Genomic DNA, 26,404 nt, shown 5'->3' on the forward strand with positions numbered 1-26,404 from the left:
ATGAATGAATGAATGAATGAATAAATGGTTTATGAACCATTTTGGTATCATTTTAAAAGATGGCTCTCTAACACACACACCTTGCAATATCAATTTCACTGATTACATGTCTATGTTAAAGTACAAACCTTTTTCGATGCTCAAGTACATTTTATGTTACATTGTTACATTTTATGGCTGTAACATAATAAAATGTAAAAAAAAGTGAATTTGTTATAGATGCACTGCTATTACACTTAGTTTTATTAAACCAATTAATCAAATCTTTTAATCATTCATTCTCCTTCAGCTTAGTCCCTTATTTATTAGAGGTCACCACAGGGGAATGAACCACCAACTGTTCCATATGTTTTACGCAGCGAATGCCCTTCCAGCCGCAATCCAATACTTACTTGTGAATACATTTTTAATCAATCAAAATTATGCAACAATATGTGAAGCCCTACATTTTAACTGGAGGAATTAAATAATTATGAAGTAATGTCAAATTATGATTCCACTCCAATTATGTAAAAATAAAATTGTGAATTATTAAATAACTAAAAGTGGAATTGTAAATTATTAAAAACCTTATGATGTGTATTACGTTAATTAAATCATTTTTATTATCCACTATACAAAGTACTATAAAAGCAAAAGTATCAACTAATTTCGCAGATCATTATTACGTAATCCAAACTTTTAAAACTGTTGAGATGAGATTTAGTGACATCTACAGTAAAGTGGAAAGAGGATATGTAAAGGTGGGGGACAGATCCCCATCCATAACCATGATTTTATGGCATCTTTTGCTGCTTACTGAATAAAGACATGTGTCTCAGCAAAGAGACTTGGAAGAAATCACGTGATATGCAACTTTTTCCTTTGAGGCTTCTGATTATTTGAGTTAAAAGAGATTTCAAACAGAATGACAGCGAGCAGCCTTTATAGTGTGAGCTGCTGGGGTCACAGCTTGCCTTTCCTTCTAATCTGTCTTTTTCCACTTTTTCCGTTCTCTCTGTCCGCCTCTCCCTCACGCCCTCTACCTCTCTGCCTCTTTTTTCCGTCCTCCCCTGCCCTCGTCTTTACCATAAACACAGCGAGTCGCAGACTGAAGCACACCAGAGCGTTGTGTGTGTTAAAAACGTTTCCCAATGGCTGCATCACAGTTTGTGTGAACTTTTCAAACGTCTCTGAATCTGGTGGAAGACCATCATGGCGCTCCTTGGCTTTGAACGGTTATTCTCCTGTGAATTCTCCTCTCCAAAGGGCCTCTGCCTTCAGAGGCTCACAGAGAAGAAAGGCCTCGAGCGACAGCTATCAGTACCCCCCACCCTCCTTTTCTTCATCTCACACACACACACACACACACACACACACACACACACACACACACACACACACACACACACACACACACACTTTATTATAAAGAGACCTTCAAAACAGAATAATACATTAAAGAAGCTTAAACATCAGATATAGCATGCTACAAAAACAATAAGTAAGCCGAATGAAATATTCATTAGAGTAATTGGATCAGAGAACAGTGGCGTGTCAGAGACTTACTGGAAATGGAAGTTGCTGACAATGACAGGGTATCAGATGCATGTGGAAAGTCAGACCTAGAAGTCTATTTGATTTTAGCTTTCATCCTCCACGTCTATTGCAGAGACTGCTGAAGCCTGTTTACCTCTCGTGGAGGGAGGAAAAACTTCACCAGGATTTCAGACAACATGAGATGATGCCACGTTACTGGCATTTACATTCCGTAAAGATCTAATGATATGCCTGCAAACTTTAAATTTAGTATTATATTTGAGATGAAGTCATTAAAGATAACTGCTCCGCAAGTGTTTTTTGTTTTTAAAAGATGTCTAATAGACGTAACAGTCATCTTGGCTAAAACAAGGCTAAATTTGGGCTGTCTGTGAATATCGAATAGGTGTTCAAGAATAGGCCAAAACTAGACTAGTCATCACATAAACAGAAATGAAAGACTACACATATAATCTAGCTAATCTGTCTATTTGATGACTAATCTAGTTTTGACTATAATCTTTTTGACTAGTCTTATTCTATTCTATTCTAGATGTCTATTAGATTTTCACTGACAGCCTAAGTTTAGCCTTGTTTTAGCCAAGCTGCTTACTTTTAGATTATTACGTTTAGTCTATTAGTGAAAGTATTGAAGTTCTTCCATGGAACACATAATATATTTGAAGAAAGTTGGTTACTAAACAGTTTTGGTCGCCATTGACTTGTTTTCAATAGAGTGCAGGAACAAGGTGCATTCATCAAGGATTTAAAAGTTCCTTCTTGTTAAAAATTTGACGTAATCTTAACTGAAACATTAAGAAAAGTCGAGGCATATAATAGCTTCTTCCCTTTAAAAACAGGCGCATTGTTTTTATCACAGCTCTGCTAGTGAGAGTGGTTGAGCTTAAGCACATTTCATAAAGGAAATGAAAAGTGTCTTTAAGGGGGCGGGGCATGTCAGATACTAGAGAGCATTTGATTAGTCAAGATTTGATGAGCAGTATGAGCTTATGTTTAAAAAAAATGTTGATCTATTAAGACAGAAAGACAAACTGCAAGCTTTGGAAATCCTTCAGACATCATTAAGACTAACATACTAATACAACCATCAAATAATATCTTTATTTTATTTCCAAGGAATATTTAAGTCCATACACTCCCTGACAAAGGCAACAAATAATAACTTGTGTTCTAGCTCAGTAGTCCTCAACTACCAGGCCGCACAATAAATCATTAATTATTTCGGTTTTATTTATTATCTGAGCCTTTTATTTTGAAAAATGTCTGTATTCTCTCAACTACATCTCGGTCACTTGAGCGCCCAAATTTAACCCGAAAGCAGCAAAATGATTAAGAAACAGATGTCTTTTGGAAAGTTTCTTTGCTAAGAGTAAAAGGCCCAGTGAAGCACCCATGAACTGCCAAGGAATAGATCTGCAACCCATTTGTCAACAAATCAGGTGAATCCAGCATGGCTGTGCAAGAAGATCAACAGCTGGAGACTGTAAATAAAGGCAGCCTTTTAGTAGCTGTTCGCATATCGCGTCTTTTCTAGAGTTTGCATAGAGTTTGTTGCTTCCAACAGAGGTGCGCAAACGAGCAATGTGACATGCTCGCGCCTTCCAGACCAGACGCACAGAGTTTAATAAATCCCGAGAGCGCACCGTGAGTCACGTGACAAGAACTGACCAATCAGCTTCAGCTTGTGCGGAATATACACATTTCGCTAAGACAAGTATCCCAGACAAACACAGAACACCCAAACGCTGCAGTGCCTTGGCATTTTCTTCATAAATAAAACTTGTGTCACAGTTACAGCAATGTTTTGTCAGGTTGTCATCCTCTGTGAAACCGTTTGTTGGTCGCCTAGCAAGATGCTCCTGGATTGGCCAGCCTAGTCACCACATATGAACATTATTGAGCATATCTGGGGTAAGAAGAAGAAAGAGGCATTGAAGATGAATCCAAAGAGTCTGGATGAACTCTGGGATTCCTGCAAGAACGCCTTCTTTGACATTCCAGATGGCTTTATTATTAAGATATTTGAGTAATTGCAGAGATGGATGCAGTCCTCCAAGCTCACAGGAGTCATACACAATATTAATTATTTTTCCACTGCACCATGACTTTATATTCTATACTGTACATTATTCCTGTTAAGTAACAAGACTTTTGTCTGAGCAAAGTCAAACCTTACTGTCCTAATAAAATCATTAAACATCAAGGCATGATCATATTTTATTTTTAGAGGCCTTTGCCCTTTATTTAAGCCAATTCTGAGACCAAATGATCAACTAAAAGTCAAGTTATCATTTGTTGTTGTTCCTAAAAACTTGGAGAAACTTGTATGGCATGAAAATATCGCAGTTGCTGTACATTTGTCAGCTGATCCACATCTCTGTATTCAGCACATGCCAAATGTGCTCCACTGGATTGAGATGTGCTGACTGCTGAGTCTATTGAGTATTTTGACAGGCGTGTTATCCTGTTGTGAAGTAGTAGGAAGTTCAAGATGGGCACACACAAAAAAAGGAATGCACGTGGTCAGCAACAATGCCCATGCCACAGTGAGTACATGAACAGAACAAATACTCATCACGCAATGCCACCATCTACAACAACAGCATTTAAACAATGCTCATAAGGGGCAAGAAAAGTACCAAGGTTATTCTACATGCACGTTTCAAAGCTACTGATCTGATAAATATTTTAATACCCAACATACCATCTACTGTGGGTCCACAATGTCTCATGTGAAAATGAAAATGTGAAAATAAATTAGTCTGGGAGAGGTGGTCCCCAAACATTCACACTGAGAAATGGCAGGTGGTCTGCACTCCTCCCAAATGATTTTGATTTGGAAAACATTATGCAAATTGCACAGGTTTATTTAAAAATGTCCTTGCTATTTCCACATGATGCAGACATATGGATAGCAGTAAGAGTTATACAGCATTTCATAACTATCCTTCACAATGACAAAAAAGTTTAAGTTTTTAAACCAGTCCTTGGTGCTCTGGTTTGATTTACTGTGAGCTGGCCAGATAAAAAGATGATCTCTCCTTTGAGGAGGGCGATGGATGAGACCAAATGTCAGTTTAATCCAGGCAGCAGCAGTTACCAGTATTTTTTCCCATTGGTATGGGACTTTCATGTGTGTTTGTGATCGTATGTTTCATGTGGATGTTTCAGTCTCTTCATCACGGCTAAATGAGCAGAAATTTGACATGAGTTTGGAGAAAACTTTAGAAAGACGGTTCACCAGAAAAATGAAAATTTGGTCATTTATTACGCCTCATGTTGTTTCAAATCTGTAAGGCTTTCTTTCTTCCATGGAAGTGCGAGTTTGATGAAAGTGAATACGAGTCTGTCAAACTCTAAAAATAACACAAAAGCACCAGAAAAGTCCATATTACTGTGCCGTATTTCATGTCTTTTGAAGTCAAATGATAGTTTCATGTGAGAAACAGACTGACAAAAATCATTATTCATTTTTTATGATATCCTCCACTGTAGAACTGCTGCACAATAATCAGAAACCTTCCACCGATATGCAAAGGGTTGGTTGTGACTTACTAGTTAAAGCTTTTTTACTTATAGATTGCAAAATTGTAAATTTAGGATATTAACCCACATATTGAATGTAATTTATTTATTTTTCCAGTTCTAAAAATCACACTTCAACAATTAGGCTACTTCAAGATTTATTAATGTAAACCAGTATTCACTATATATATATATATATATATATATATATATATATATATATATATATATATATATATATATCCCCACACAAATATATTGTAACAAGTTCTGAAAAAAACTTACAGCTCCAAAATAAATAGCTTATTTTAATTAATATTGATTAACAGGAAGTATAGTAATAATTAACAGGAAATGCATACACTTATGTAATGCCAAATCGTCAGCTTGGAATTATAAGGTTCTATCTGTGTTCTGATCGATTGAGAAATTGAGCTTCAAAGTTTTTGCATTCCGTAGCAAACAATACTTGTGTAACATTTGTATTTTTTTAATAAAAAGTCTAAAAATGTAAACAACTTAAAAAAAACATCCCATAATGTAAATAAGTTGTCATTTAATAAGAATATAAAAATAACAAAATAAAATAAAAAATGTCAGATAGACCCTTAAAATTCTAAAAGTGACGAAATGTATTGTCTTCTTTAAATGTCTGTCTTTATATCCACCAAATACATAGACTTCAGTACCTGACGCATTTAAATAAAATCACATATGAATGACAGTCATGTTCAACAATTCAATTGGTGAACACAACCCAAGGTGAAAGAACCTTACATAGATCTTTTTTTTGTAATTCAGTTGTTCTTTTCTATGCATAATCGCTTCTTCATTTGTTCTGAGTGGCCACTATAACTTCTGGTACAGGGCAGCGTATTTTAATTATGAGAAATCTGATATAAAATGCTGATATGTTCCACCTTCATGGTAAGTATATTTAAAACATCTGGTATCACAATAAATGGATTTTTTTTTACTTCATTTGCTAAAATGTTATGTTTTTATAAAGGTCATAACACAAAATATATTACATGACAAAACAATGATATTACTTCTGTTCATTCATTTTCCTTCGGCTTAGTGTAGCGGTGCTCAAACTTTTTCTTATTATGGGCCAAAAACAAACTTGATTGAGGCTAGTGGGTCGAAGGTACATATATTTGTCATGAGTAATTTCTTCATTTTATTTAATCATATTTAAAAATGACCAGAAAACATTACATAACTAATACAGTATTTCTTTTAGATTTAAAGATAACCTATAACAGTAAACAAAGAATAATGTAATTTACATTATATATATATATATATATATATATATATATATATATATATATATATATATAAATTTTTTTTTTTTTTTTTTTTTTTAAGATTTATTTTTGGCCTTTTTTAGATAGGACAGTATTGAGACAGGAAGCAAAGTGGGAGAGAGAGAGAGGGGGTAGGGTAGGGAAATGTCCTCGAGCCGGGATTTGAACTCGCGACGCCCTGACGTGCTGTTGCACCAAATGTCGGCGCGCTAACCACTAGGCTATTGCACTGACGATCTCATTTACATTTATACCAGAATTACACTAGTTTTTGCCTTGATTTCTTGATTTGATTTCTTCTGCTTAGGGCTCATTCATTCATTTTCCTTTCGGCTTAGTCCCTTTATTAATCTGGGGTTGCCACAGCTGAATTAACCGCCAACTTATGTTGCAGCATGTTTTACACAGCAGATGCCCTTCCAGCTGCAACCCAACACTGGGAAACACCCATGCTTTCTCATTCACACACATACACTTCGGACAATTTAGCTCATTCAATTCACCTATACCACATGTCTTTGGACTGTGGGGAAAATAGAGTACCCACTGCACCACCGTGCTACCTCAGATTAATCTACATTTAATTTAATTGCTTTTTTTAGATTAAGCGTAAAACAATTAAGTTGTCCCCTCCAAAAAAACTTTCAGCTTATTCCAAATTGTAAAACAAACTTAGTATTTGCTGGGTTCCACACAATTCCTACATATTAATCTAACACAAATAGATTAAGTTAACTTAAATGTTTTTACAAATTTCAGTTAATCAAACATAAAACAATTAAGTTGTCCCCCAAAAAACTTAAGAATTTTGTAACTTATTTTAAAGAAGTAGTTTCAACAAGCAACAAAAGTCATTTTTTGAGTGTAGGAAGTCATATAATTATAGCAGAAGTATGCTGAAAGTCCATTCAATTATATTAATACTTCACATTCGACCCTATGACAGTGTAATGTAAGGGAGGAAGACTAATTCTGTTCACAGCTTGGGTACGGAATGCAGTGTTGCTGTAATGAATCACTTTGAACGTTTAATCCACTATCATCTGATTGGGTACGAGTTAAAGATAGCTTCTCCTGCTGGAGAAGAGTCCCATGTTTGGGAGCCAAGGTAAACGAAGACCTGACGGAGCAGAGCTCTAAGATTTCATGTCAGCAGAGACAGATAATGCACCTCGGCAGCACCTGATGAAGGAGTCTGTCTCCAAGCAGGCTTAAGAGTACCAGACACAGACAGTTACCGTCCTAAGCAGAACCAAGACCCTAGCTTTAACATGCCACGCTAAAACAAATCACTATAAATCTACAGCCAAGGCGAGCAGACCCACAGTTACCTCAGGCTGGACTTCAAAGAACACCTGACCAAGAATCCTAGAAATCCATCTGAAGCAAATCCAGATATCATTCTTTTTTCCTATGATACAGGTCCAGCTTGCAAAATTAGGGCTAGTGTCATTCGAAACGCAGTTTTTTTGTGCATATACAGTGTGTGGGAAATTAAAAGCAAATGCTGCTCCAAGTCAAATGAGTTGCAGGATATAGTTCTTAAGACACCAGCTGAGTAAACAGTGCAAATGGGTTTCACAGTTTAGGGAGTTCTGAGAGATGATTGTGTATACTCTGGTGCGTCAGTGTAACTGACACAAAAATTGCCGTGTCATCCTTATGGGCCCTTTTTACGTTCAAAACGAAGTGAAAAATCACGACCAGCCCTGTGTTAGATATTAACGCTGGAATGAATCACAGGAACAAAATATGATGATTGTCTCTAAGGGTTTGTGGCTGCTTTGATGAGAAATCCATCCAAGGGACTGTTTCACATTGGCTTGATGGAGTGAATGAAACTGACCCACCTCCAAACTGCGCTATTGGATCCACCTCTTGGTCGTCAAACTCCATTAGTTTTCCATAAATGTAATGCCTTGGCTCCACGGTCCCTCTGTGTGTTCATAAAACATGGAATAGGATTTAAAGAATTTAAATCGGCTTGTAATCAAAATTGACATTTATGTTTTTAATTAGTATTTTAATGGAATGTTGCCATATTTATTAAGAACTTTTTACATGCATAGCCATCACTTTTATTCAAATACCCTTTGATCTTTAATTACAAAAACCCTCCCCTCTTGAAACAACAATACATATGATCCAAAGACTCAATCCATTCTTGAAGAATACTTTCCCAAGATATAATTTCCCACAATCCTCTTCATGTCTTTCTTGTTCAAGAAGATGTTTCATGAAATGTCGCAATTGAGAAGCAAAGGATAACACCCATTACCACTAACTAGCATTTCATATCAACTTTAAGACATTTTCTGCTCTTTACGTTGTTGTTGTTGTTTACAAGTTGTGAGAGTCTTATTTTAATACTTTTTTATAACCATAACAGTTTCTGTTCTTTTTCAGTTCCATTTACATTTTATTAGCTTTGTAATATTTTTGTAATTTTCATTTTTTTAAAAAACTTTATTTAATTGTGTTTATTTGTGTATTTTTTAAATTTGGGCCATTGGACCATTTGCAGGTTTGGGAAATTTGTTGGCTGGTTTCAGGCATTTTCAGCCTGGTATGAGCTGGGGAAATGACCAGCTAAAACCAGCTTGACCAGCCAGATTTAAGCGAGACATAGCTGGTTTTGGCTGGTCTCCCAGCCTAACGAGCTAAGACCAGGCTGAAAAGGTCTGAAATCAGCCTGGACATGGGCAAAACCTCTTTAAAGCCAGGCTGGTTAACCTGCTGCATTATTATTATGATCAACTTCAAGTCCATTTCTGCTTTTTTTGTTGTTGTTGTTTACAAGTTGTGAGAGTCTTTTTAAAAGGCCACCTATTTAGCCCTTTTTAAAGATTTAAGATAAGTCTTTTGTGTCTTCAGAATGTGTCTGTAATGTTTCAATAACAAACTTAAGAATATTGGGATTTTCTGCTCTGAACACAATGTAGCTGTCTTTGTTGCCTATGCCTTTAATGCTAGTTCTTCCCACCCACTGTTCCCATATGCCTGTCAGAGTGTGCTTCAATATCCGCCTCGGTTGCATCAGATAAACAGCACAGTGACAGACATGAAGGAAGCAGATCTCACGTAACGCTTGTGAGAAATACCACAGTAAGAACTTTCCCAATGATTACTTAATGTATTTGTTAGGGAGTTAATTCAAGCCTTTCTGCAACAATGAGTCACACACAAAGTGTCTTCTTTTATTATTTAACAAACACACTGCAGCTGTGGTGATAAAGAAAAGACGGTAAAATACTGTAATTTGTTTCAAACATGCACTGATTTAAAAACCTTTAAACTTGTAAAACTCATTCTTGATCACATTTAATGTTGACTGATGATCCCAGATAGCTGAACAAATCTTTTAATCCTAGCCTCTTTGCACATGTCTTGTCTTGTTGATATTAAACGCATTACTACAGAGACTTGTTAATACGCGGCTAATACGCGAGTTACTCCTATGTCACGTTGCGATGGGCCTCAACATGGAAGGGATTTGGATCCTATTTTAACGTCAGGAAATATTAAAAAGAGACTTATTGTCTTTATATCATCCCAATATGACTGTGGACACACAACAAACACACAGTTCTGTCCCAAAAGATTATTTTCATCATAGATGCCCTTTAATATTTATTTACTATTTGTGAAGGCTTTCAGTTTAGGTTCTTTTTCAGTTACATTTACATTTTATTAGCTTTGTAATATTTTTTGTAATTTTTCATACTTTTTATTTTCTATTTAATTGTATTTAAATGTATATTTTGATATTGCTATTATGTGTCTTATTGTTATAGCTCATTCATACATTTTAATAAGTTTCATCTAATTTTGATATTATAATTTCAGCTTCATTTTAGTTAAAGCATTTTAATCGTTTTAGTTCATGCTAACAACATTGGAGGGAAAGTGTCTCCAAACCTTTAACAGCCTATAATGCAAAATTACGCAGTGCACACTTTTTAGCATCAGCAAAGGGAACATCAATGCCATGCTTTTAAAATAGTCACAATGCCGTGGTTCATTTCTAAGGGTGATTACTGTAAAATTTAGTTATTCAACAGATTCAAAGCAAGCACAAAACCAGTGTGAAATGCCATTACAAAAAGTATGTGATGGAAAAGAAGATTAAGTGTCTGTTCAAAGAGGGATAGCTTCCTTCAGATTTAAGGCCTGTTGCAAACAGATGCTGCATAGCTTATGTGGCCAATTCAGTCAATGTGTGTGTATGTGCGAGCGAGTGGCTTTATATGAGAGATAAGAGTGAAGACTACAGTATATGAGACGAGCTGAGATGAGTTAAATCACATCACAGACTGCCTGGAGAACAGCCTGAGGGAGTTTTAGTTTAGAGATAATGGCTGTGTTTGGAAAGCCTACGCCATACCAGAGAAGGACAGATTCAGAGCCAAGGGTCATTTTACACATAAAGAGAAGATTTAAACGAAGTTAGGGTTTAAATATTACAGCCAAAAGTGAACAGTGAATAGCTTCCTTATATAAACTATAGTGAAACATATACTGGGACGTATCAAAGACCTTTTCTATTTTACCTTCAACACTTAGAACTGGTTCTGGAACAAGGAATTATTATACACGTGTAATGAAAATATACTTTTATATGAGCTGAAACAATATATTCTCATTGGTGAGATGAGGCAACATGCCAGTGGATTAAGTGTATCTGTTTACAGTTCTCTACATTTCTAGCATATGACGGGAAACACTTTTTTTGCAATGCTGCTTTGGTATGTGGACTTTCCAGAAATCATGTATAATCTGCCACATAAAAGACATGACTAACAGACAGTAAGTGACAAGTTCACACCAAAACAATGACTATGATGCCACAGTAGCATGAGGTGACCAGATTTCTGAAAAGGAAACTGGGGCGACATTTTCAATAGTGGTGGATGTATGTGTACAGTATAAATGTACTGTACGCTGCTTTCATTTCTGAATTAAAACAAGTACAACTCTGAACATTTTTCTTTTACATGTATATCACTGTTGTACCATATACTGATATTCATGATGATGTCAAACTAGCACAAACTGTTTAACAATTCACACATTTAAAAAAAAATCCATATAATCAAGGAGCTAAATTTACCAAGCCTAAAAAAGGAAAGAAAAATACATGAATGGCACATCAGAATTAAAGCTGTATTTAGCAGACTTTGAATAAATTATTAATTATTTAGTTAGTTGTTTGTTTGTTCATTTATATATTTAATCAGAGCTTCTAGAAATTAATTATTTCTATTCCTAATTAGGCTAATAATTGTTTCTTTTGAGCACAAGTTTAATTTTTTTTTTATTTTATACTATTATATTTTGATTTATGTATGATGTCATTAGTCTGATATATTAGATTGATGTATATAAAATTGTGTGTGCAAAGCAATACAACACCAGAGGTTTAGAACTTTTTATAACAGGCCTCACACATTGCTGAAAAAAAACAGCTTAAACCAGCCTAAGCTGGTTGGCTGTTTTTAGCTTGTTGACCAGCCTGGTTTAGAGAGGTTTGGGCCATTTGACTGGTTTCAGCCATTATTAGCCTGGTCTTAGCTAGGAAATGACCAGCTAAAACCAGCCTGATTGAAGCAAGACATAGTTGGTTTTGGCTGGTCTCTCAGCCTGACGAGCTAAGACGACGCTGAAAATGTCTCAAACCAGTCTGGAAATGAGAAAAACCTCTCCAAAACCAGGCTGGTCGACCAGCTAAAACCAGCTTAGGTGAATTATTATCATTTTATATAAAAATTAACAGTAAGTACAATTACCTTGAAACTAGTATCGTCTCTCTTTTAATAATGGCAATAGTCTGCGTGGGATCCGAAAATAATTGCCAAATTCCCGCAATTATGAAAGCCTACTTGAAAAGTTAAATGTCACCAGATGACGTCGTGCTTTGACTAGCATACTGATTACATCATCACGTCAAATCCACGCTGCGCTTATAGTTCCATTTTACTGCCTATTTCTATTTTACAAACGTTTACTAGCCTTGCAACTTCCCATAGACTGTAATGAATGGATATCGTAGAACGGACGGTCTCATACAAATATGAAAAACTCATGCGGATTCGTTATTTGAGCTATGTTAAGGTACTTGTAAAATGATAACAAAAAAGGTTCGTTTAGTTTGTTTAATAATCACAAAATGCCAGATGAATCTGAATATAGACAAAATCTGCTTCTAAAAAGTTTCAGCAACCGTGAGAAAAGCGGACCGGTGTGTATTACAGCGCCCTCAGCTGGTGTGTGCTAACATATTTTCACAACGTCTAACGTTATTTTGGTAACAAGCAGATATACATGTTAGCTGAACTTTTGTGAATGGTCTAAGTCTACTCTTTTTCAATATATATATATATATATATATATATATATATATATATATATATATATATATATATATATATATATATATATATATATATAYACACACACACACACACACACACACACATATATATATATATATATATATATATATATATATACACACACATATACATATATATATATATATATACACACACACATATACATATATATATATATATATATATATATATATATATATATATATATATATATATATATATATATATACACATTATATATTACACAGATCTGTATTTAAGTACTTATTTGTGGATATACAGCCTGAACACGATTATTACTCATAAAATATTACACTCTTCTGTTTTATTTACTAACTAATTATAGCCAGAACCGCAGCAACCAATAAAAAAAGAAAGCACGTATATTTCCTGAAATAGTGTTAACATTGTGGTTCAGAAAAAGACCCTAGATGTTCATGTTCAATGCAGTGTCTATAGAAAAGGTTGTCATTAATTGTAGTTGACACCACCGAACGCGAGGCGCCGCTGTCTGTATCCTGCAGCTTACTAGCGGCGCTCTCCAGTAATCTTTACCGACACAAAACAAAGAGCAGACTGGTCAAGCGCTGACCTGACACAACCACCCGCTTCACTTAAAATAATGGGCAAAAAGCACAAGAAACACAAATCAGAGAAGCACACACACGACGGTAGGTCACTCACATTTCATTATTAAGGTTGGGTTTGTTTCTGTTGGCTAAAGCCAGCTTTGAATAACTCGCATGAACCATGAGCATCCCTCAGACTCTGATGCTGCTGTCACAATGGTCTGGATAATAATCTGATACGATTGATGTTACGATACTGTAAATAATAATGAGCAAATAATGATGAGCTTTGGGCGTGTTATAGGATATATAGTATATTTTGTGTTTTCCAGTTAGAGTATCTGAAAGGCTACTATGCTAGCAGTTATGGCTGGCTAATGAAGTTATTTTGCTCTGGAAGACTAACGTTAGCAGCTGTTGCTCAAAACATCGAGTCAAAATAACTAGAATTACTTTTAGTTTTTTGTTTATTAGCAAGTATAATTGCCGCTAGAACCACATAAAATTGCATTGGGCATGTTTTGTTTATTTGTAACGTAGATTTAAAAGACTGTATATTTCATAACACTTTATAAGTGCTTGAAACAACACATGCAATTGTACATAACATTTAGATTTTAATTAAAAATGCATTATACATGAGATATATCGTTCATTTTCAGTCTTTGCTGTCAAATGATCCTTCAGGAATCATGCTATTTTGTTGATACATTTGATGTTTATGGAACTATTATCAATGTTTTTTTTAAATGTGCTGCTAATTATTTTTCTGCAAACCAGGAATTTCAGGATTTGACCAAATTAAAGATGCATTTATTTGTTTTACATTTTTTTTTACAGAAAGTTTTCAAGAATGTAATGCATTTTGCTAAATAATGTTTATTTCTTTAAAAAAAAAAACCACAAATTTCTTTTGAAAAAAAGCTTTCTAAATGTTTTTATTTAATCTACACTTTTTTAGTTGAAGTACAGTGTTCAGCAGCATTGAGGACAGCCCATATTGAAAATGAATATTTTTATTAAAAAAAAAATGACAACCTAAAACATTTCAACCAAAATCTTTATTATTTGTTTTTCTTGATTTTTTTCTTCTTATTTTATTTTTCTGTAACATTAATTTGGCTGTATTCGTTTTTGGACCATTATCGCAAGTTATTTTGTTAGATAAGCTCCAGATTTGGCTTCAGTACTGACTAATCTGATGTATATGCACAAATATAATATTGTAAAGCTAATTATTAAAAATATGAATTTAAAAGACAGATTTGTGAGGGGTGTACTTATATTTGCTGAGCACTGTATATTTCTTCTCAATAAGACATTTATTATTACTCATAAAATATTACACTCTTCTGTTTTATTTACTAACTAATTATAGCCAGAACAGCAGCAACCAATAAAAAAAGAAAGCAAGTATATTTCCTGAAATAGTGTTAACATTGTGGTTCAGAAAAAGACCCTAGATGTTCATGTTCAATGCAGTGTCTATAGAAATGAATGGGACAGTATTAATATATGGATTGATTATATTACTCTGTAGTTCTTGCATTTGTAAACTGACTTGTGTTTGACAATGCAGAATTTACAGAGCGTCCTCTGAAGCTGGTGTTAAAAGTGGCTGGGAATGAGGTCACTACAGGCAGTCCCGGCCTCGAGACTGCATATGATGACCAGGTAGATTACGACAAACACAAAGATAAGAAAAAGAAGAAGAAAAAGAAGGACGAAAAGGACAAAGCCAGTCCTCCAGTATCACCGGTCGACAAAAAGAAAAAGGTGAGAGATCGATGCTGATTTGTTTTGTTCCTTCCTTGTACTGTTTACATAATGCTACATCATATTATCTTGTCTAGATGACCAAAAAAAGAAAGGGCCCAGACCCTGTGGATCCAGACTGGGATGAGCACAGCAGAACTCCCGCTCACTCTGATGTGTCCCAGGACAAGCCTCTGACCCCCTCACTAGCCAAAATGACAGGTAAATCTATGCACGCTTTTATATTTGGGGCCTGATATTGTGTCTTTGCTTAATATGTTAATTATGTCTTTTTGATCCACAGAAAAAGAGCAGACTCCCCTACAAGAGGCTCTAAGTCAGCTCATCCGACAACTCCAGAGGTGGGAATAAATGTTGGCATCTTGAAGTAGGCCTTATAGCTAGGGTGTGAAACATTGATTGTAGGCTGCTTTCAACTCCATTTTGTAGACACATACTCATAAGCTTCCCATTACTTGTTCCCTTTGGGGAATCCCTATCATCATTTTAGTGTTACACTTCATGAGTGAATGAGGGAAGTTTACATGGACATACCCTTGATTTTGATCGAGACAGTGAGTCAGCCTTATGTCCACTACAGCACCTAGATGTCCCAAAATGCAATGCAATGCAATTGGGTTATCAGTGTAGTTTAAGGGTATAGGGCAGGGGTGGCCAACCCTGTTCTTGGAGAGCCACCTTCCTGCAGATTTTAGTTGCTACCCATATCAAACACACCTGAAACAATTAATTAGAACCTGAACACCACATAATAATTACAGGCAGGTGTGTTTGATATGGGTTTCCACTGAAATCTGCAGGAAGGTGGCTCTCCAAGAACAGGGTTGGCCACCGCTGGTATAGGGCATTCCATTTACATCCATTCATATTTTCCCCGAGTAGTGGACACTTGTGTAACAATCAGTGTTGTACATCTGAGTGAACAAGATAGAGAGAAGAGAGTGAAGAGCATAAAGGATTGGACTGGAACGCAGCCCTAGACCACTGTGCTGCAGTTTTGAAAAAAAAACTCCCTTAATCTGTTGATTAGTTTGTTCAGACATTGGTTATTACAGTTGGTGCTAAACTTTGCCAGACATTGGCCCTCCAGAATCAATGTTTTCTATCTCTGCCTTATGACAAAAATGAGTACGGAATCATGAAAACCAGAATGGAAAGGGCAAAATTATTCTAATGTCACAGAAGTAGGAAAATTAGATTAATAAGTCAAAAGTTATTTACACACTGAAACCTATTTGTCTAAACACAACATACAATCATTTTCATTACTTGCAAAACTTAAATCCTATGTAATCCTGACACAAAATTAAAGTATTTTAATCTAATTTAAAATGTTTTAATTTATATGATCAAAAAGCTGAAATAGTATCATTAAGTTTTGTTTTTTTTTTTGTCACAGGATCCTTCAGGAATCATTCCAATGTGCTAAATGATGAACAAATATGCATAATCATTATTCTTAGTGTTGAAAACAGCTGTGCTGTTTAATTTTGTGATCTTTTTTATTTAGTTTCATTTTTCAGGTTACTTTAATGGGTAATAGTTTAAATAGATAATAATTTATTCAAAATAATGGTATGATAACCTTGGCTAAAAAAAAAAAAAATCACTGTTTCACAGTATAACAATAATGTGATTACTGCTCTAAAATATACTTTTTAAATGTCTGGGTAAAAAAATGTAATCTTTTTTTCCCTTTTAACACAAATTTTATTTGGGGAAACTTTAAAAATATTTTGGAGTAGTAAACTTATCAGGCTAAATAATTCAAATCAATCTTTGCTGTCTTCATTATCTTCAAAAACACTGATTTCTTTACAATTTAAAACAGCATATTTGGAGATATTTTCAGCTGGTGATACTTTTGTCCTAAAAAACAACGAAACAAAAGTAAAAAAAACAATTCGCACATATGCCGTAGGAATGGTATAACAGAAAATGTTGTTGGTTTTGAAACCCTAACTTTATACCCTGTACACTTTGAAAACGGTTATCAACCCATGCCTATACTCAAGAGTATCCTGAACTATCCTCAAGTATTGGTCTTGTGTATATTCTTTTCTAAAGCTTGCATAATTAAACTCGAAATCTGCATCAATAATCTTATTCTGAACATTGGATCTTAGTAATGGGTTTCCTATTTCCATAGTCTATTTTCATAATATATAGATATTGCATAATTTCAGTGAATTTAAGCTGAATATTGCTGGCTGCTGTTTATTGCAGGAAGGACCCAAGTGCATTCTTCTCATTCCCTGTGACGGACCTGATCGCCCCAGGATACTCTATCATTATAAAGAAACCCATGGACTTCAGCACTATAAAAGAGAAAGTGAAGAAGGAGCAATATCAGTCACTGGAAGAGCTCAAGGTAATCGGTTCATCATAGATGTTATAAGGACACAGACTATAGAGAAGTGTGATTGAATATACCAGTAAGTCTTGTTCATTTTGACAAAATGGTTGACGTGTTGTAATGTTCTGTCTACAGCTGGATTTCAGAGTTATGTGTGAAAACGCTATGATCTACAACAAACCAGAGACCATTTACTACAAAGCAGCAAAGAAACTCCTTCACTCCGGCATGAAGATTCTGAGCAAAGTGAGTGAAAAACGCTTTGCACATTTGCATTTGAATTTATATTTAGAGATGGTAGGTGTTATTTGTGAAACCGATTTGGCCATTTCCTCAATTTTCAAATTTCAAAAAAACTGTTTTAACACCAGAGGGTGCTGTTGTGCTGTCATCTGTATTATCCTGTCTTTGATGTTGCTCTAATCTGGCCTTTTCAAATAAAAAAAAAACTCACATGTGGAATGTTTGTGTGCATTTAGGAGAGACTGGACAGTTTAAAGCAGAGCATAGAGTTCATGTCTGGCCTGCAAACGTCCACCGGTCATTCAGCAGAGACTGGAGAGAACGAGGCCAGGACATCAGGCCCTGCCAAAGTCAAATCCTCTGTCATGTACACAAGTGACAACTCTCAGTCTCCCCGTGTAGGCAACAAAGACACTTCAAGGTATGAATCATATGTTGCAGCTTTTCACATAATATCTTGAAAACATTGGTCTAGACCAGGAGTCACCAATCTCGTTTCTGGAGGACCGGTGCGCTGCAGGGTTTAGCTCCAACTTGCCTCAACACACCTGCCTAGGTGTTTCAAGTATACCTAGTAAGACCTTGATTAGCTTGTTCAGGTGTGTTTGATTAGGGTAGGAGCTAAAATCTGCAGGACACCGGACATCCAGGAACAAGTTTGCTGATCCCTGCTCTAGACGTATTTAATTAGTTTAATTTATTTTCTAGGATAAAGGGGGATTCACACCATGAGTAAATCTATAAATTAGTGCAGACACTAATCAAGTTGCAATCACATGCTGCAGTTGTGGTTGCATAGAGTACATTGTAAAGTTACATGAATTTCAATTGGCTGTCCTTTTTTTTTTTTTGGTCTGAAAGTGATCCTAGTGTCATGATTTTTTTTAAAGATGTGCTGTGTGAAGTCTGCCATTCTTTTATTATAATAGTATTTTAAGGACACTATTATTATAGTTAACATTTTTTGTGTGAGCAGGCTTTAATCCCCCTTGATCGTTAAAGGTCATTTGCATTGAGGTTTTGCAAGAAGCTTCCTGTCATTTAATCTGATCCTGAGGTCTCTTTGAAAATGAACAATTCTGAATAATTCTTAAAATAATACTTTCTATTAATCCCAGACAGGATATGAAACTCTTGGCAAAAGCGAAATGCCAGTAGAATTGCCTTCAGTTAGTTTCTTGCCAACTGGCAGGTTACTTCATTCAAAAGTTTGACATAATACATGATTTAAGAACGTTCAATCACTGCTGGACTAAGAATTGTGAGCAAATAAAAGATGCACACAAACAGTGCATGAAACATCTGTCATAATTTGTGTCTTACGACAGCATGTACGTCAGTGGAAAATGTACACTCACAGAGGTTTATCTAGATTGTTTTCTTTTTCTGCAGAGCTCCACATGGAGATACATATCTGATATAATTCCTGCATTAGGCCATCAAAACAACAATAGCAAAATACAGCACACTGGGCTTTCTTTAGTCTTGGGTGCATTTAGTGTAAAATCTAAAATGTATTGTTGCAGAAGACTGGGATCGGAAACTAAATAGAAAAGTATTTATAGAAAAAATGTATGAATAAAAGCTTGTCAAAAAGGCCATGTTCTGTGGTCCAAATGTTTGAGGATGGCAAAATGTAAGAACATTTTGTTCAGCAACGATGCACTGTCAGAAGTGACAGTAAAGTCATGCAGATGTTTCAAATAATTAGCTCTTTTGCTTTAAAAAAAAGTTAATGTACATACATATTAGAAATGTTCTCGGTACAGAACATTGATATCAGGCCCAAAAACATGGCTAAGCAAAATTATTTTTAATTAATCTATTATTTGTTTCTGTGTTTTTGTTATTTTTTCAGGTAAAACGATAAAAAAATTGGTCATACAGCCAGTAAAATGCAGGGGAAAAAATCTTGTGATCTACATTTGATTGTGTATTTATAATTGGAGCCATTCACAGTGGCTTTGTAACTGCACTCATCTCGTCTGCTGCTGTACTGATGCCAGTGAGACTTGATTGTTGCCAGGTTCACTGTCTTTCTGTTTTACTCTTTATTTTTGTTGCTTGCCTATGTAAATCTGCATGACTGATGAAGTAAGCAAGAGTCTTGGAATGCTTAAACATGTTGTGGCTTGTAGGCCATCTGTAGCGCACGAGCTACACTCATAACACACGCGCTCCTTTGTAGTGTTTCAGGACAAGTGAACCATCTTCCTCCACACTTCCTTATTGTGTCCAACAAGAACCACACTTTGACCTGTAACTTATTCATAGTTTAAAACGTATTCATAATTTATTCAATCAGTGCTCTGACCTCAGGATACACTCAAATTAGTTTTGTTTAAATCACATGCCTCACATATAAAGGATTTTGTGGGTAATAGTATTGGTGACACGCATGTATCCAGAATTGCATTCAATTTTGTGAAACAGAGACAGTAAGGATGACGCTCAGAAGTGCCAAGCAGAGAAAGACCTGGAGGAGATTAAGAAGATTATTGAGGAGTCTGGAGGGAAACTCTCAAGCAGAAGCCTTCAGTGTGAGGTACGAGTTCACCTCAAGAGAACATGAACTGGGTTATTGTATGTGATTAAGTCATTCACTGAAGAGTCACTTTTTCTCTCTCTTTTGAATGAGCAGCTGGAGTTTGAGAGAAGGACATCTGATGGTTTAACCACCCTGGGCATCCTAAACCCTGTTGACCTGAGCGCTGGAGGTTAGTGGCACTGGGCATATTTTTGCGCACTGATAACTAGTTTATTGAAATGAGGGCTTCTACTTAATGGAATGCAACATGAGTGATGGTGATGTATAAATGTTAATATCTGATTATTATGAGCATTAAAACCTAGTATTTAATGGATAATTTCCAAACTCATTCTGCAAATCATAAGTTGTTTTATTATTATAATATTTTTTATCATTTGTTTGGTTAGGCAAGAGTCCGTAAGTAAGCAGACAGAATGCAGATTAAAGTAATTAAAGATGTTTGAGTTGTTCATGAATGATTAAAGAAAACGTTTAAATGATGTACATGCATGTAAATTCAACAGCTAAAAAATAAATAATTAGGTATATATGTTAACATGTTAATCCTGTTCCTATGTTAGATCCAGGATACTGCCCAGTAAAATTGGGCATGATGGGAGGTCGGCTGCAGACTGGAATAAACACCCTTCAGGGTTTCAAAGAGGACAAGAGAAACATGGTCACTCCAGGTAACATTTAACTGAATGCTCCTGTTTTTTTCAGGAGTTTTCAGTCTCAACCTCTCCCTTAAAACCAATGCCTGTATTAGTTTTCTTGAAGAAGAAAAAAAGGTTAATGGAAAAAGCTGTCTCTCTGGAGAATGAGCTTGACTCTGTGGCGTAACCTTCAGTCATGTGGAGAAGATCATGGGTAGGGTGGTGTTATATTATCTGTTTGAATACCCAGGGTTCAGCTGCCAGTGGAATGTAATATTATGTGCCAGAAAATCCAGTTGTTCCTGCTGTCAATAGGAAAGAATTCAATGCCAAAGAAGTAGGCTGTATTTTGTTTTAACTTAATCATAGTTATCAGTCACGTGACTGGCGCCTGGAGGGCAAAAAAATCTATAAAAACTGCAGCAAATACCTGTCAAGTTTCCATTTGTTTCAAGTCACATTGTTTCTAGATCCTCACAAATGAAGAACAACAGAAGTGAGGAAAATGTTAAGTTTCGCGACCTTTTAAGACTATAAGGTTTATACTTCTGCGCCGAGTGATCGCCGTGACCCACAGCGCCTACTTTGTGCATAGTCATGCATTTATACTTTTACGTGCTGTTTTTTTTGCTCTGCAATAACACTTCCGAAATGCTAGCTGGCAGTAGGTTATGTTCCTTTGTGTCGAGTTTCTACGCAGGTGTTTTGTTTTCTGAACACTACCTTAATTTACAAGTAGCTCAAACGCGCTCATTTGGAGGCGGGAACCTGCAGACGTGCAACAACATTAATCATAGGGTAAACAAAAAACAACAGTTTCTATCTAGAGCTCCTTCACAGGACTTAACACTTGTAAACACTCGCTCCAATGGGTTCACACAGCTCTTGGTCCCGCCCACACTGGTCACAGCTACCAAGCTGACCAATCACAAAGCTTGTGCTACGTGTCGTGAAAAACTTCTGTCTTGTTTAGTATTTTTAAACTAATTAGTTTTGTTGTCTTTGGATGTATGGATTATTAGGATTGGTCCTGATATCTGGTGAAAAATCTACAGCACTTTTAGACACATTTTTCTGAGAAAAATTGTGATGTGTTCAATACCATTTTACCCGTGATGTTTTGTGACTTCGTGTCCTGGAATGTAATATTCCAATATTTCTAAACCACTATTACTCTCATATGAAACTCATTGAATGGGTAAAAAGTTCCATTAATTAAAAAAAGGTCCATATGCCTCTCTCTCTCTCTCTTGCAGTTGCATATATGAATTATGGCCCCTTCACCTCATATGCTCCTACATATGACTCCAGTTTTGCCAATATCAGCAAAGAAGACTCCGATCTCATTTACTCCTTCTATGGGGAAGACAGCAGTCAGCCAGATTCTGAAAGGTGTGAATGTGCCTGGATTCAGCATAATAAAGTGTGTCCATTGATTGGTTCTGGATGACTAAATGCGTGGTTATAGTCACGCTACACTTTAATATCATTGACTTCCATTCATACGCATCCAAAGTTCCTTCACATTTCGCTGCTATTTAAAGTGGCAGTTTGGTGAAATCTGATCTTGGAATTCATATCATGTGAAGGCACTTGGTCAGCAGGAGATTGATGCGTCACAGTGTGAAATCTTAACTGATTTAAAAGATTGTACACTTGTAGCTTACAATTATTCACTATAAAATAATCAAGATCAAATTCTAATAATATTTTACAACATTTTTTATGAAAGTGACTCTCTTTTAAATAAATAGCCACATAAATATAGCTTTCAGAGCATACGATTTTAAAATAATAAGTTGCTATTAAATGTACAAATATCCAAGCTTATGACTAGTTGTGTACTTTATGCTTTTAACAAAAGCACTGCAGAGTGTGACATCATATTATTACCATTTCAGCATCCATAGAAATGTCTCTTCAGGCAGACATGAATGAACAACTCTGGTTTAACATGAATTTGCTATTGTGCAGTATATCATTCTCGGACATAAATGTCCTGATTGTTCTGGTTTACAAAAATAATTCTGTATGTGTGTGTGTGTAGCATTGCAGATTACCTTGCTAAATCTGAGGAGCACATGAGCAGATTAGCAGATAATGTCTTGGATGCTTTGACGAGTGGAGAGCATTCGAAAAAACTGAAAGAGACAAAATGTGTAAGAAAAACATTCTTTCATGTTATACCCATACCTGCATTTCTAGTTCCTGATTCAAATCTACTAGTATATTTTATGCACTATAAGCACCTATAATAATATCCTTTAGTTTTTTTAACTGGGCGGCTTAATTAAATCTGCTGTTGATTGGATGCTTTTGTTCTTCACAGGATAATCTGCCGACAGAAGAGCCTGCAGAGAAAGACGACGCAACAGATGATGCTGAGGTAAAATGCTCTCAGATGCACAGAATAAGATTAAATGGCTGGTCAATTAGCTATTTTCGATGACTTTGTCTTGTTTATGATATGAACTATGAAGTATTTATTCTTCGTTTAAAAAACAAAACATGTTTTACTAGTATTCGACAACTTATTTTTTGTTCTCTTGAACATGGTCTGTTGTCTTTCTGATCCTATAATGTCCCACTCATATAAATGAACAATGAGTTCTGATTGGTTTAATTTGATGTATTTAAATTGATTGATTGATTGAGGTTGCCTAGTGTCATTTTTAGGGTTTGTAATTTAAAAAAACCCCGGAAAAATACATTGTATTATTTGCCACTAGTCCATTTGATGTAGACGTTAAGTAGTGGATCCTGTAAAAGGTCTCCCTTTGCATTGAACTGATTTGTAGATGTTGCTTATGCTTAAACAGCAACATTGCACACTAGCTGTAGGTAAATAAGAAAAATTATAATCAAGGATTTATTTAAAATGTCTACAAGTGCATATTAGCGTACAGCTCGCTCGAGTGGATGTGGAGGCACAAACCTAGTATTTAAAGGCAGCGTCAGGAGCGCAGACTCTCTGCTCTGCAGCAGCTGTGTCAACAACACCAACCAACTTTCACACACTAATGGAAAGAATATTTGCCTGGACACACACACAAACACACTCTGGCTGTTGTTTTTGACCTCCTCCTGTGTGTATGTGAGATGGTGCTGTAGGAAAGGTAAGCGTGAGTGGTCTGTGAACATACTGCAGCATTAGTCAGTGTGGATGGACTTCTTTGACTGCGGTTCAGCTAGCATGCCATAGCAGGGTGGTGCGACTGTTTAACACACTGTTTATAGCAATCCAAAAATCCCATATAGCATAGCTAGTGGATAATACATAGTTGTATCCATGTGCTTGGAAGGAGTTATGTTCTGTAAAAGCTTTAAATTAAAAATTATAGTCGGTACGCTCCCATTCAAATGTTGGTTTATTTTTTTAGTATTAATGACATCCGACTTTTCTTTTAAGAAAAGGCAAAGCATCAGTAATATGCGACCCTGTACCAGGAAACCAGTCTTTTGACACACAGGTATTTTTTGGCAGTAGCCAAGAATACAATGTATGGGTCAAAAATTATAGATTTTTATTTTATGCCAAAAATCATATCATATTAAGATAGGGCTGGGCAATTTGGTCTAAAATCAAAATATAGATTAATTAAACATTTTTGCCTGATTACGAATAATGAACGATTATTTTATTTTATATAAAAAAAACTTGCCTTCACAAATATTTTTAATGTTTTCAAAAGTAGAATATATATATATATATATATATATATATATATATATATATATATATATATATGAGTTTCTGCGCTAGCCTGCTCGTAGTGACTCTGCTCACGGTTACACGGTCTATCATCACGTTTTACGCTTGAACAACTAAATGAATGCTTAAGTCTATTTAACTGATTATATTATAATTACACTACGATGTCAATGCTGTAAAAGGGAACCTTATAAAATTGAAAGTCACAGAAACCTTTCACCAAAAGTTTACCGTGGCTAAAAAACATTAGGGTTGCCATTTGGGTCCTAAAACAATATTAAGCCATATTGAACATCGATTATAACAAGAGGAAAAAAAGGGTTGCTGAGAAAATCAGCATTATAGAATGAAGCGAAGGATCACTATGGCACTGAAGACTGGAATAATGTCTGCTGAAAAGTCTAATTAATAGATGAATAAAAAAATACATAAATAGATAATATCTTAGATTATAATGATAGATATTGATGTGTTTTTGATTAAATAAATGACTTGTGTGATATGGATGTGAAATTGACCCTGTATCTGTATTTGTGGCATTAGAAGAAATATTGCCTTCCATTTTCATTAAACTAAAATTCTAACAAAAAAAGATTAACTTTTTTTCCATGCTCCCTTTTTCTTGCATGTAGGTTGTTGCATCAGAACCCAGCAGTGCTGATAGTGTAACTCCACTCACATCTGTGGCTTCGATTCCTGACCTGCTTCCAGAGAGCTTCGACTCGGAAGGTGAGAATCCCATTACTGAAATTTTTGAATGAGTCAAACAGATTTCATTCATAAATCTGTTTGACTCAGTTGAAAGCTTACAACAATACCGGCTGCAAGGTGTATCAATGAGCCATTTTCAGGAGACGCATCTTTCATGTCTATTACTATTTCATTTATCATGATCCTCCTCCTTCAGCAGCAGAATATCAGTATCTCTCATGAGCTGTTTTCCAGCTATTAAACAACAGGCTGATTTATTTATTCCAGTAAAATCTCCTTTTGCTTCCCATAGAAGCAGAGCATTTCCAACAGAAGCTGGATGAGACGACACTGTTGCTGAGGGAGCTGCAGAAAGTTCAGAAAGAGAGACTGAGCGCTAAACAGCCACCAAACATCATCTGTCTGCTGGCTCCCACTGCCAAAGAGCTGCAGCTTGGTAAGAAAACACAAAATGACAGGTTCACTTATCTTTCTCTTTAAGCAGCGTGAGACAAACTCCAACAGTTCTCTTGTCTCTTGAGTTACTTTTTTCTAACTTTTAGGGAAGTCTGCGTTGTTACATATTAACAGATCTGTGGGTTCCAGCAGCTGTTTAAAAGCTGATATACGTGCACATTTCAAATCTAACCCCCACCATTCTTCTTGCAGCGGAGAAAGTCACGGGTAACCTGGCTCAGCTGACCAGTCAGGTGACCCCAGCTGATGTGTGCAGTGTTTATGGAATCAGAAAGGCCATGGGGGTCTCGCTTCCCAATGCACAGGATCCATTCATACACCTGACCGCAGGTAACATAAGCCCTCTCAGCTCATAAAAGAAACTGCTTCATCCACTCATAAATCGGCATCGAGAGGATAATAACGAATGCTTTTCTGTGTGTTTCAGTGGGAGATCTGATTGAACCCATGGAGGGAGTATGTTGATCCTTCGTCTCTGCAGTATGTCTCTTTCTGCTTAGTCCGGATCCCCCCTTCCTCCAATTTTCATTTGTATTTTGTTCCATTTAAATAAACGTCCTTCTTTTTAAAAAAATATTATTGTGTATTTCTGTTCTTTATTTGTTAAAAAAATTAACGTTAGCATG

At 35.7% G+C, this 26,404-nt stretch overlaps 2 protein-coding genes across 8 annotated transcripts in view; one reads left to right on the forward strand and one right to left on the reverse strand.

Annotated features, from left to right (window-relative positions):
• Positions 1–26,404, reverse strand: part of nkd1 (NKD inhibitor of WNT signaling pathway 1) — a 177,096-nt gene that overhangs the window by 147,196 nt on the left and 3,496 nt on the right. For 4 of the 7 annotated variants that reach the window (XR_012382524.1, XR_012382522.1, XM_073907131.1 and 1 more), the window contains exons 1-2: positions 12,164–12,635; positions 8,228–8,313 (exon numbers count right to left, since the gene is read on the reverse strand). The gene's annotated coding sequence lies outside the window, so the exon portion shown is untranslated. Of the gene's footprint in view, positions 1–8,227; positions 8,314–12,163; positions 12,636–26,404 lie in introns of those variants that run through there. The other 3 variants (XR_012382523.1, XM_073907132.1, XM_073907130.1) reach the window with 1 other exon arrangement.
• brd7 (bromodomain containing 7) lies at positions 13,311–26,352 on the forward strand. The gene is made up of 17 exons (NM_213366.2): positions 13,311–13,440; positions 14,918–15,114; positions 15,192–15,315; positions 15,398–15,455; positions 17,341–17,485; positions 17,606–17,716; positions 17,950–18,134; positions 20,147–20,258; positions 20,355–20,430; positions 20,825–20,932; positions 22,156–22,291; positions 22,947–23,058; positions 23,229–23,285; positions 25,244–25,340; positions 25,615–25,758; positions 25,971–26,108; positions 26,206–26,352. The coding sequence occupies exons 1-17, from the start codon at positions 13,392–13,394 to the stop codon at positions 26,241–26,243; spliced, it is 1,887 nt and encodes a 628-aa protein (NP_998531.2). The 5' UTR covers positions 13,311–13,391; the 3' UTR covers positions 26,244–26,352.

Source organism: Danio rerio, chromosome 7 (assembly GCF_049306965.1).
Source record: "Danio rerio strain Tuebingen ecotype United States chromosome 7, GRCz12tu, whole genome shotgun sequence".
NCBI classification, from domain to species: domain Eukaryota; kingdom Metazoa; phylum Chordata; class Actinopteri; order Cypriniformes; family Danionidae; genus Danio; species Danio rerio.

Bases quoted from the DNA above. Each gene is read 5' to 3' on its own strand.
- brd7 (NM_213366.2), top strand. From the start codon at position 13,392: ATGGGCAAAAAGCACAAGAAACACAAATCAGAGAAGCACACACACGAC. The intron at 23,286-25,243 runs GTAAAATGCTCT...TCTTGCATGTAG, and splicing joins ACGCAACAGATGATGCTGAG to GTTGTTGCATCAGAACCCAG. The intron at 25,341-25,614 runs GTGAGAATCCCA...TGCTTCCCATAG, and splicing joins AGAGAGCTTCGACTCGGAAG to AAGCAGAGCATTTCCAACAG.